The sequence below is a fragment of the Lithobates pipiens genome, unplaced genomic scaffold, assembly GCF_037356315.1.
Source record: "Lithobates pipiens isolate NorthernLeopardFrog02 unplaced genomic scaffold, aLitPip1_a1.2 Scaffold_3, whole genome shotgun sequence".
Classification (NCBI taxonomy): Eukaryota; Metazoa; Chordata; class Amphibia; order Anura; family Ranidae; genus Lithobates; species Lithobates pipiens.
The window spans coordinates 168,565,308-168,578,224 of record NW_027507790.1 but is presented as its reverse complement, the minus strand read 5'-3'; the positions used below and the strand labels follow the sequence as shown (position 1 = coordinate 168,578,224).

The following is a 12,917-nucleotide window of genomic DNA, read 5'->3' as shown; positions in this document are numbered from 1 at the left end:
GTTCAGTTTTTTTTTATTTATTTTTCATATACTGAAGTTTTTTTTTCAATAGCTGGAGGAAGTGGTTTATAATTGGAACGCCACACGCTCCTTGGTTTATAGTCTTTTTATTTAAATACATTTATATTTGTTGCTAAGTGTTTGCTTTTGGTACGTTCTATTTGTGCGTTTTGCGTCAGAGCCCCAAGGACATCACTTAACAGCTTTAGTGTTTGCTGTAAGATGTTCAATGGAGCTGATGAACGTAAGAACAAATAGATGAAAACTATATGTAATCATATATCTTATTTTGCCAGATATACAACAGTGTTTGAGACAGAATAGATAAACTTTATTCACTGACTTTCTTCTATGTAGATTCTTATGGTTTGTAGTAGTGCTGTGGCAGGTCCTAAACTTCTCTTCAGTCTTTTATAATTAGATGCCTAAATGTCAAATAGATCTAATTTAAGTAACAGTCAATTATTATTTTGGAGCCAAACACATTTAAAATAGAGGTGCACTGAATGTAAATTTTGGTGCTGAAACCGAAAATGCAGGATGCACTTGGCTGAAAACCGAAACCGAAAATGACAGTTTTTTAAAAATATATTTTTTATATAGAATTTTATTATATTCTATTTTACACCCAGTAACCTCTAATTGGTTTATGCACTGTAGTCACTTTATATTTATTTTGATGGTTATTTATTAGGAGTGATTAACTAGGTTTACCTATCACAAGAGTTCATGCCACATATTGGTTAGATTAAGTTAACTGTCAGAGCCTCGCTACTCTCTAAGAATGTATTCTATTCAACTTTTTAATTAATATTATGAATTTAAATTAATATGAATTTGTTGGCCATTATTGGCACCTTTAGTGCAAGAAAAGTTAAAGAAAAATGTATCCCTTTAAATTCTATGTATGTCTTCACACCAGTCCATTGCGTTTCCATTGTGGTATTCAAAAAGCTGTTGCTGCATTGTTCGTCAGTTTAAAAAAACGCACCAAAATGCACATCCCCGTTGAAATGCATTGAAAATGCAGAAAGAACGCATCAATAACGCACCCATGTTACATTTTTGATGCAGTTTTTGAGTCACATGACCTATGAAAAACACCATAAGCATGGTAAAATTTGCGATAAAGGTGTGGAAAAATGCTGCGCATTTTAGGCACCCTTATTTGCACCTTTTTGGCAAAATGGCGATAACACAATTTTGTTTCGTTGCATCTCTAATTTAAAATGTATGTAAACCCTAAAAGCCTAAGAGCCTCTGTGAACTACAGAACACCTCTAAGTTAGGTGGGTTGTTAAAGTGGTTGTAAACCCTTACAACCAACTTTGACCTACAGGTAAGCCTAGATTAAGGCTTACCTGTAGGTCAAACCGTGTAGGTTTAGGAGATATTTGCCGAAAAGACAGGTCAACGGCGATATGCCACGAGTGGCAGCTCCCGTGCGCATTCGCGGGAGTGACGTCATTGCGGCTTCGCCGAATGACAGCGGCGGAGCAGCAAGACCCACCGAGAAGATGGACGGACTACAGGGGGCAGTGGTGACATCGCTGGCTCCTGTGTCAGGTAAGTGACACATAATGGGCTACTATGCGATGCATAGTAGTCCATTATGCTTTGCCTTTGCAGGGAATGAAAGAGGAAGTAAACCCATCAGGGAATACTTCCTCTTTAATGAGGCTGTTATCTGCAGTTCTAACATACTTCCTGTCCTAGTGTTATTTTTGACTTTAGATAAACTTTAAAGAAGTGTGTAGTCCAGTACTTCCTAAACTTTATAACCTGCAGAAAATTCTATCCAGGGTACCACTAATATGGTGCTCTGATGTGTTAAAACATGAGTTTGATAACCACTTGAAGACCAAGCCTTTTCTGGCACTTTTTGTTTACAAGTTTAAATCAGTATTTTTGCTAGAAAATTACTTATAACCCCCAAATATATAAATATATAATATAATATGATTTTATTATTCTAATCTAATTCTAATATTAAGATTAAAGGGAAGGGGGGTTAGATTGCGCTATGGACCGCTTAATTTAAGGGGTATTGGATTTATGCTGTAGGAAATGTATAAATTATAAAAAAAATGTATAAAATATATAATATGGGAAATTAGGTAAGAGCAGCCTCTATTTATTTCCACCTTGGCAGGTGGAAAGATACTAAAAAAGTGGTGTAGAGGAATAGACCTGGCGCTATACCCTTTCCTGCTGGAAATCTGTACGTTAGGATTCTATGGTATATAATTTCCAGCGTGCTGGCAATTAAATGAGAATAATGAATATAATGAAAACAATGAAAACCACTAAGTAGCAAATATTTACCATAAATAGTTCTACCAATATGTTATTATTATTAAATAAATAAAGTGCAAGTGCAAATAAATTACATGTGCCACAATCTATATACTGTCATTCATAGAAAAAATAAATAGGAAAAAAAGTGAATAGGAAGATAAAATAAAAATTAGAACGAGAAGTGATGGCTTGGACTTGCCTTTAAATATAGTGACTGTGCTTAGTCTATCAAGTATTTTGCAAAAAGTGTCATGCTGAGTATAATCAAAAATAGAATAGCGTGATAGCTAGTACACTGTAAATAGAATAAACGTGTGCAGTGCAGACCAAAAACAGTAATGCAGTGCAGACCTGGTTTGTGCTAGAGGTGTACGTCGTCTGGCCACGCCCTACGCGTTTCGTCACTCAGACGTCACCCGGAGCGCTCCGGGTGACGTCTGAGTGACGAAACGCGTAGGGCGTGGCCAGACGACGTACACCTCTAGCACAAACCAGGAAGCTGAGCGGGACTTTTAAACCTGCCTAAAGCTGTAACACAATAGCATTATCTACGTTTGTAAGTAGTTTTAACCTATCTTTTCAAATAAATATGAACTTTTAAAACGTTATCACGCTATGGATATACCTTTTTTTTTACATACACAACGTGGTACACTACACTCACGGAAAAACGAGAGACCCCCAGCATTGTATCTGAAGCAAGCCAGAGAGCGACACAATAGCTGATATTGTGAAGGTCGATCCACCCCGGATGGGGTATTTTTTCCGGTGAGAGCATATTATAGATGTAACCACTGAACACGGGAAACATTATTGGAATCATCACCCCCCCTCCTCTTCCCTCACGCACGGAAGACTCCGCCACTCACTAGAGACTATTCACAATTTAAATGCATATGGTTCACTGTGAATGTTAACCTTATTATTGTTTTTTGGTCTGCACTGCATTACTGTTTTTGGTCTGCACTGCACACGTTTATTCTATTTACAGTGTACTAGCTATCACGCTATTCTATTTTTGATTATACTCAGCATGACACTTTTTGCAAAATACTTGATAGACTAAGCACGGTCACTATATTTAAAGGCAAGTCCAAGCCATCACTTCTCGTTCTAATTTTTATTTTATCTTCCTATTCACTTTTTTTCCTATTTATTTTTTCTATGAATGACAGTATATAGATTGTGGCACATGTAATTTATTTGCACTTTATTTATTTAATAATAATAACATATTGGTAGAACTATTTATGGTAAATATTTGCTACTTAGTGGTTTTCATTGTTTTCATTATATTCATTATTCTCATTTAATTGCCAGCACGCTGGAAATTATATACCATAGAATCCTAACGTACAGATTTCCAGCAGGAAAGGGTATAGCGCCAGGTCTATTCCTCTACACCCCTTTTTTAATTAATATTAAGATTTCTTTTTCTTTTTTTTTTCATCAAAGACCCTAGGGAATAAAATGACTTTCATTGCCATTTTGTATGTCACACAGTATTTGCGCAGTGGTTTTTCAAACACAGTCTACAGCTCTCTGCTCACGGAACTCTAAAAACCGAGCGATCTGCTGGTTTTCGATTGCTCGGTTCTCAGTGTAGAGGCACCGAGGGGCAGATGCAGCATCAGACCCACTACTAAGTAAGTATGATTGGGGGAAAAAAAGTCCTTTACTTTTTTTAAACTGCTTTGAGACAACCGCTGTCCCATTCCAAATAGGCCAGACTTGCTGTCTCAAGGCCCCTGTTCCATTCTGCATGTTAGTCACGGGCTTTAATCATGTGGCTGTTTAACCCCAGTTCCTGAAGGACAGGCATTCCTACATTTAGGACGATTCTATTCTAAAAATATCTGGCTTTATAATCCCTTGACAGAACCTTTATTCAAGGTGTCTCACAGATCATGCCCCCATTACAGCAATCCATGCTTCCTTGGTATCTCAGTTTAGTTCTTATAAGGAACTCCCCTTGGGTGATTCCACTTGCAAAGTGACATTTATGGTCGCTGTCACGTTGATCCGATGCATTTTTGAGTTAGTGGTTCCCTCATTCAAAGAGCCTCTCCTGAATCTTTACAAAGATAAAGTGGTCTTGTATCTAGCACCCTCATTTCTACCCAAGGTGGTCTCAGCCTTTCACCTTAATGAGAACATTGTCCTTCCTTAGTGGTGTTCTGCTCCAAAAGATCCCAAAGAAATTGCACTTTATTGTCTGAATGTGGTCAGAGCTATCCGGATTTATCTGATACAGTGCCTTGCGAAAGTATTCGGCCCCCTTGAACTTTTCAACCTTTTGCCACATTTCAGGCTTCAAACAAAAAGATATAAAATTTCTTTTTTGTGAAGAATCACCAACAAGGGGGACACAATTGTGAAGTGGAATGAAATCTATTGGATTTTTGAAACTTTTTTTAACTAATAAAAAAATGAAAAGTGGGGCGTGCAAAATTATTCGGCCCCCTTGCGTTAATACTTTGTAGAGCAACCTTTTGCTGCGATTACAGCTGCAAGTCGCTTGGGGTATGTCTCTATCAGTTTTGCACATCGAGAGACTGAAATTCTTGCCCATTCTTCCTTGCAAAACAGCTCGAGCTCAGTGAGGTTGGATGGAGAGCGTTTATGAACAGCAGTTTTCAGCTCTTTCCACAGATTCTCGATTGGATTCAGGTCTGGACTTTGACTTGGCCAATCTAACACCTGGATACGTTTATTTGTGAACCATTCCTTTGTAGATTTTGCTGTATGTTTGGGATCATTGTCTTCTTGTTGGAAGATAAATCTCCGTCCCAGTTTCAGGTCTTTTGCAGACTCCAACAGGTTTTCATCCAGAATGGTCCTGTATTTGGCTGCATCCATCTTCCCCTCAATTTTAACCATCTTCCCTGTCCCTGCTGAAGAAAAACAGGCCCAAACCATGATGCTGCCACCACCATGTTTGACAGTGGGGATGGTGTGTTGAGGGGGATGAGCTGTGTTCCTTTTACGCCAAACATATCGTTTTGCATTGTGGGCAAAAAGTTAGATTTTGGTTTCATCTGACCAGAGCACCTTCTTCCACATGTTTGGTGTGTCTCCCAGGTGGCTTGTGGCAAACTTTAGACAAGACTTTTTATGGATATCTTTGAGAAATGGCCACTCTTCCATAAAGGCCAGATTTGTGCAGTGTACGACTGATTGTTGTCCTATGGACAGACTCTCCCACCTCAGCTGTAGTTCTCTGCAGTTCATCCAGAGTGATCATGGGCCTCTTGGCTGCATCTCTGATCAGTCTTCTCCTTGTCTGAGCTGAAAGTTTAGAGGGACGGCCAGGTCTTGGTAGATTTGCAGTAGTCTGATACTCCTTCCATTTTAAAATGATCGCTTGCACAGTGCTCCTTGGGATGTTTAAAGCTTGGGAAATCTTTTTGTATCCAAATCCGGCTTTAAACTTCTCCACAACAGTATTACGGACCTGCCTGGTGTGTTCCTTGGTCTTCATGATGCTCTCTGCGCTTTCAACAGAACCCTGAGACTATCACAGAGCAGGTGCATTTATACAGAGACTTGATTACACACAGGTGGATTCTATTTATCACCATCAGTCATTTAGGACAACATTGGATCATTCAGAGATCCTCGCTGAACTTCTGGAGTGAGTTTGCTGCACTGAAAGTAAAGGGGCCAAATAATTTTGCATGCACCACTTTTCAGTTTTTTATTTGCTAAAAAAGTTTAACATATCCAATAGATTTCGTTCCACTTCACAACTGTGTCCCACTTGTTGGTGATTCTTCACAAAAAATTACAATTTTATATCTTTGTGTGAAGCCTGAAATGTGGCAAAAGGTTGAAAAGTTCAAGGGGGCCGAATACTTTCGCAAGGCACTGTAGTTGCAGCCTTGTATTGCCAGCAGGGTCTCATAAAGGACACCCTGCTTCTACGTCTACCATTGCTAGGTGAATAAGGCAACTAATCTTGAGAATTTATGCACTCAAGGACAAGATACCCCCAGTAACTCTATGTGCTCACTGCACCAGATCGGTTAGAGTTTCTTGAACTTTCCAACACCGAACTTCTATTGTAAAATAAATAAGATGCGCTGTTCTTGACTAAAATGTTATCCTAAAAATGATTCAGTAACAGATGCAATAAACAATGTGCAATAAACAAAATCAAACAATGGTGAATTTTCAAATGGCAAAGTGTCACTAGATTAGTGAAACTCTTGTTGCCTTGAACAGTATATCAAGTGAATTACATCAAAAATAATTTTTGGATAAGTAGCCACGATCTTTTCACAAAAAAATGACAACATATGGTACAAAAAGTTCATAAATAGTTCAGTGCTCCACAATCAAATGTGTTTAGTGAAAAGATGATGCTCCAACTTTCCTACATGCAAATGCAACAAACTGTAGTGCAACTGAAATAATCTACAACAAAAAGTGTGACACTGATGTGCGCTATATGTGAAAATTGTCCACTTCCCGAGTCAAAAGATCCCACCAAGAGATCATATGCAGGTGAGTGGAAGACAATGAAGACAAGTGGTCAGCCAGCTCCAGGGAATGTATCCAGTTTTATGGTGCTCCTTAAAGCGGAGTTTCGCCCAAATGTGGAACTTCCACTTATTCATCTCCTCCCCCCCTCAGGTGCCACATTTGGTACCTTTCGGGGGGGGGTAACTGTTTTTGACAGTTCCCCTTTACCACTTCTGTCGGACCTTTCCATGGCGAGGTACAGCAGAAGTCTGGCCTCCTTTCTCCGCCAACGGACCAATTGGAATGCGATGTACACTTCGCTCATGTGCAGTAGGGAACCAGGCGTGAAGCCGAAGGCTGCACTGCCGGGGAGTTGCCTTACCAGCAACATCGGCTGCGGAGCCTACATCACGGGCACCCTGGACAGGTAAGTATCGATATATTAAAAGTCAGCAGCTGCAGTATTTGTAGCTGCTGACTTTTAATTTTTCGTGGGGTGGGTGGATATCCGATTTAAGCTGGATAAACACTATACAATATTATTTAAATTTTTTCCTTTTTAGGCCCAATGCACACGAGACGCTGATGCGTGTCCACGAACGCATGTTTTAAAAAGCAGAAACCTGCATTTAAAAATGTGCGTCTTGCCGCGTTTTCATACCGTGCTTAGCCACGTTTTACCACGTTTGCGTCTAGAAGAGTTTGTAAAGATATCTTATAGACCTTCCCCAAGATCAGAAAGCATCAGTGAGTATATATGCTCTATGAACTAACTATGATCTAAAGTAATTATGACATTTTAAACCAATTTTTTAAGTATTTTTTATGGTTTACCATCATATTTCTGAGTTTTCTGGTCCAAAAAATTGCCGCGTTTAGCCACGTTTTGCATCTGAAACGTGGAAAAGCAAAGTGTCTGAACCCATTTTGTTGCTTCTGGAAAAACTAAGTTAAACGCAACTGCATAAAAACAGGAAAAAAACAAGACTGTGTACATGGACACACAGGATAACATTGCATGCGTTCAGGGGCAGTTGAAAAAAGTGTCCAACTGCCTCTGAACGTGCGTTTAACAGCGTCTCGTGTGCATGGGGCCTTAGATTTAGCAAAACCATATAATATGAGGTCAAACCTTAACAGTTTCAATTTGTATTTGTATGCAAGCCCTTGCATTACATTGTTTTGGTAAATATAAAGGAAATCAATCGAACAACAATGTTGTATAGTGTGATTCCAGCTTTAATCTCATTAATCACATTGGCTGTTAGCTTGTAGTTTTCAGTGAACTACCACAGCGTTCATTCTCTCTTCCTGTCAGATTGTATCTGCATGCACGTACGGGATTTATGGGCACACAGATACGCTGGCAGATCTGCTGGAGCCCTGCATGGCACTAGCGATCTGTTCGCTGGTGCAATGCTTTACAGACTCCAAAAAATAAAATAATAAATGCACTTTTTTATTTACCTGCAAACAAATGTGCATGTATTATTTTTTTTCTAAAAAGTAAAGTTATCTTTTAAGTTTTGAGGGGTCCCTTCATTTACTCATGTATCCATTCATCTTTGTTTTGAAAGTGTGTATAAAGCCTCATACACACGATAGGACTTTGTACAAAAGTCCTATGGTTTTCTGTACACACGATCAGACTTTGCTCCATCGGACTTTTGTTGCCAGAAAGTTTGTCCGTTCGCACAGCCAACAAAAGTCCGATGAAAACCAAAAAAGTTTGTCCGATGGAGCGTACACACGGTCGGATGTTGCTCCAAAACAGCTAATTTGCATGTTTGTTGTCAAAAAGTCTGATCGTGTGTATGGGCCTTTTTACATCTTTCCCTTGTAAAATACAATTTTATACAATAAGGCCCATTTCACACAAAGGTTTTTCAGGTGGACCTGATCAATTGGTCCATTCAGCCCTATGGACAGGTGGGTGTAAAAGCCATTTTCACCCGCCTACCTCCAGTCCGTTCTAGAAAAAAAAATGGAAGGGGGTCCGTCCTCCATTTAGGTGGATCTGATCAAAGGGCAGGTGTAAACAGACAGCAGCTGCCCATAGAGCAGAGTGGGCTCTGTCAGTGTCTGCTCTGCAAACACTGAGCGGACACGGATGTGTCATTCGCCCGCTCTGCTCTTCTGCTCTGATCAGCAGGTGATCCCCAGCAGGGAGCGGAGTCAGCAGAGTCCACCCTGTGGGAAAGGGGTCTAATCCTTGTAAACATTTAGGACCTTGTGAAATCACATTCTTTTACACAAGATTCACACATTTGTATAAATCACTTTTTGCATTTTAATGATAGCATTGGGAGTGCCCTTTACCACAGCATTCGTTCTTTATTAGTCTTCACTAATTTCAGATGCAGCAAACTTTTTTGTTTGTTTTGTTTTTGTTTTTTTATTGGCGCCGGTTCCATTTATTTATTATTCACACATTTTCCCCCAAGATTCATACGCTTTTTTCATGACATTTTTTAATTTTTTTATGTAGTAAGGAAGGGTGTAAACCTCAGTTTTTGTTTTTTTCCTATCTTTACTCTATTGGGAAGATTTTCCTTTGCTTCCAGTTCTGTAGACAAAACAGAAAATTAGGGAAAATCCCTGCACGGCATACTATGGGGGCACTCGAAAGAGGGGAGGAGTGTAGAGCGCCAGCGGGGGACCACCAAAGTAGAAGTAAGGGATGGTTTAGTGCGATATTGTTGCACAGAGTAGGTAAGTATGTCATTGTTTTTTTAAAAAACAAAAAAATTTACTTTAATACCACTTTAAGTGTTTGAGTTTAGATACACTTTAAAATGGTGAATTATGCAATGTCCACATAATTCACCTGGATGATCGAATGCCTGCTGAGGGAGTAATTGTTGTATTACTGTTTGTAGAGATACCCAGTATGCATCTCTAGCTCTCTCCACCATTCTAGCTAATAATTTCATAGCTGTGTCACAGACCTTGAGATGGGGTGCTCAGGCAGATTGATTGGATGTAGATTCACCTGATCATTAGGGGAAAGATGAGTGCCTGTGAGTGCTTTTTTTTTTTTTTATATAAGATTCATGAACTCACATTGTGCATAAATCATGGTCATGGCCAGTTTTTGTGGCAGGAAATAGTGTAAGTGATGACAGTTTTAAAATGTTTAATAAAGTATGTGTTGGTTTTGCAGGATACAGCTGGGAGATGGCTAAAGAAATGGCAGAGATATGTAATACTTTGAGCCAACAAGTGACTTTTCCAGTGAGGGCGGCGCTAGTGAGACAGTCCTGGCCTGCGCTACAGTGGCTGTTGCAGACCTCAGACAGGTAATCCTATGCAGATGGATAATAGTTTTATTTAGGTTATGAGTTGTGTATTATGTTATGTGGAACTAACTGATTCAGCATATGGGTGACTACATAAGCATTGCCTCGCCCTCTACCACTGTCAGTTCATACCTGTTGTTGTTGTTTTTTTTTTTTTGCTGTAGTCACCAGGTAAGTAAATCTACTTTAACAAATCCCCTACACCTAAACAAGAAATTGTGTAGGTGGCTTCACTGCAAAGAATGATTTTCAAGTTTCCTGAATTTGGGCTTCGAAGCCTAGTACACACGGCCGAATGTCAGGGGGGCATCAGGCTGTTCAGAAGAAACCGGCTGACATTCAGCCCGTGTGTACCTCAGCCAGTCCGACAGAAGCCACTGACCGGAGTGTTCTGGTGGGGGAGGCATCCCCTTTTCAGAACACAATAGAACAGCAGGGGAGATCGCTGTACTAACATCATATTGTTAGTACATCGGCTCAGACCTGAGCTGTCAGGTTTTTTTCGTTCAGCCTCCTGGGTTGAACAAAAAAAAAAACTTGTAGTGTGTAACTATGTAACTAGGCTTTAGTATATCTTCACACTTCAAAAAGCCAGCACCCCATTTAGATCCATAGTAATCTTTATAATAATCCTAGCTGGATATACAAAAGCTCACTTCCTCTTATATACAAATTCTAATCATCAAAAGTGGAAAACATCACGCAAATACAGACCGGAATTCCTAGAAATAGGAGTGAGCGTACTTAAAAACAATACAAAAAGCATAAAATTCAATAAAACTAAAGCACAAATACTGTATGTGAGAATACTAAAATGTACACAGTAAGCAGGAACAGATGAAAGTAGACACTCTGTGATTTATTTACTAAAGGCAGACAGGCTGTTCACTATGCCAGGGGATTTTTACTAGCTTAGTGAATGTTGTAAAAATGTACATGCAACTAAAAACAAAAAAACTGTATTTTTGCTTGCACATGATTGAGTCAGTAAAGGGGAAATTCCTTGCAAGCTGAAAATTCCCTTGCTAAATGAAGATCCTATTTACCTTTAGGAAATCGAGCCCTACATGTGCAGGTCAATGCACCACCCATAATTAAAGCGGTAGTAAACTCACATCATTGTATCCCAAATTTTAAATAAGCAATTGCATGTTGTTCTTTTGCAGATATGCGCCGCATAGATAAGGAAAAAGTAACAAGCTCCTTCTTGTTTACAGCCACCACCATTCTAAGTCTTGTCTTCCACGTCTTCCACGTCTGAATAGTATTGCATTTCTTTCCTTACCTGGGCTCTGTTTCAAAAATCCCATGTGTGCGCAGTAGTTCCCAAATCCAAGCCTCGTCTTCATTACGTTTTTACCATGACAACCTTCTTTAGCTAATAGGAGCCAATGTACACCGATTCTGTTGCTGTCTTACTAGTAATAGTATCGTGGGATGTTATAGGCTGACGCCGAGCTAAGGAAATGACGCAACCCCGGCATGTAAACAAAATTTTTCTGCCACAAAGAGCTTGCTGGGAAAAATCAGGTAAACAGCGAATGTGCCGGTGATGTCATTGCACACAAATCGAGTGATTACACTGAAAGCAATCAGGAGGCTGGGCACACAGTACATTTGCTTGGAATGATTAATTTAAAAGAAAGTTGATGAAAGGGGTTTACTACCGATTTAAGTGCCAATGACATTCTAGTTTGTAACCTAAAAATCCAGAAAGCTTCATCAAGAAGAAGATAACACAAAACGAAATTAACTCATAGACCCAGTATGGGTGTTCACAAATGTCGGGAAACATTTGTGGTGATGACATCTTGACCTGCACAGTAGTGTTTGGCTATCCTAATTCTCATGGGCCTGCTAGAACACCCAACATACTGAACCTAACTGAAGGCCCATACACACGATCAGACTTTTTGACAACAAACATGCAAATTAGCTGTTTTGGAGCAACATTCAACCGTGTGTATGCTCAATCGGACAAACTTTTTTGGTTTTCATCAGACTTTTGTTGGCTGTGCGAACGGACAAACTTTCTGGCAACAAAAGTCCGATAGAGCAAAGTCTGAACGTGTGTACAGAAAACCATAGGACTTTTGTACAAAGTGCGAACAGGCATGCTCAGAACCAATGCAAAAGATCAGACAACAATACAGAAGTTGACCAAAGGTGGCAGTAAAGAGCAGAAAAACCACGTGATTTGGTGAAAGTTGGCTGAAAAAGTCCTGCTGTGTGTATGCAATACAAGTTCAGGGCCGACGCCCTTTGTACAAACTTTCCCTTGGAATTTTGTACAAAGTCCTATCGTGTGTATGAGGCTTTCCTGTCGCATCATGGCAGCATACACTCTGGGTTGTGACTCCGCCCCCACAACCTGATAGGACCACATAGCTATAAGATGAAGATACGCCCCCCGCCTCGGTATTCTCCTCTTATTTTTCCTCACCTGTTGGGACCGCACGGATCATCACCCTCTTACCGCTTCGCCCCAGCCAGGTTCTAGCCTCTCCTGGGTGGAAGTCCTTACCGGTACAGCCTCTAAAGGAAGCTAAATGGAAGGAACCCCACTCTGGTGATCTCAGGGGTATGAATACTTTTTCTCTGCAAACAGAGCATTGCCTCTATAGCCCTTGGAAGTAAGCCTTAAACAGGCTGAAGGCATATAACAAAAAGATTGGTCTTTAAGCCTTAAACAGGCTTAGTACCTGCGGTGGTCTCCGGTTTCCTCTTCCTCCCTGGTGTCACTCTGTCTGCAGCTTGACAGCATACTCTCTGCCTTCAGTATCCCTTGTCATCTTAGGTTGTCTGGTGCCTTTCCCTAGTGTTGCCTCTCTGCCATATTTTACCTTTTCCTGAGCT

The 12,917-nt window shown here is 40.0% G+C and overlaps 1 protein-coding gene across 2 annotated transcripts in view; it reads left to right on the top strand.

The window, feature by feature from the left end:
• FAM151B (family with sequence similarity 151 member B) overlaps positions 1-12,917 on the top strand; it is a 102,401-nt gene that overhangs the window by 82,240 nt on the left and 7,244 nt on the right. For both annotated transcript variants that reach the window (XM_077462467.1, XM_077462466.1), the window contains exon 5: positions 9,926-10,061. In XM_077462467.1, the coding sequence (XP_077318593.1) occupies positions 9,926-10,061 (136 nt within the window). The remainder of the gene's footprint in view (positions 1-9,925; positions 10,062-12,917) is intronic.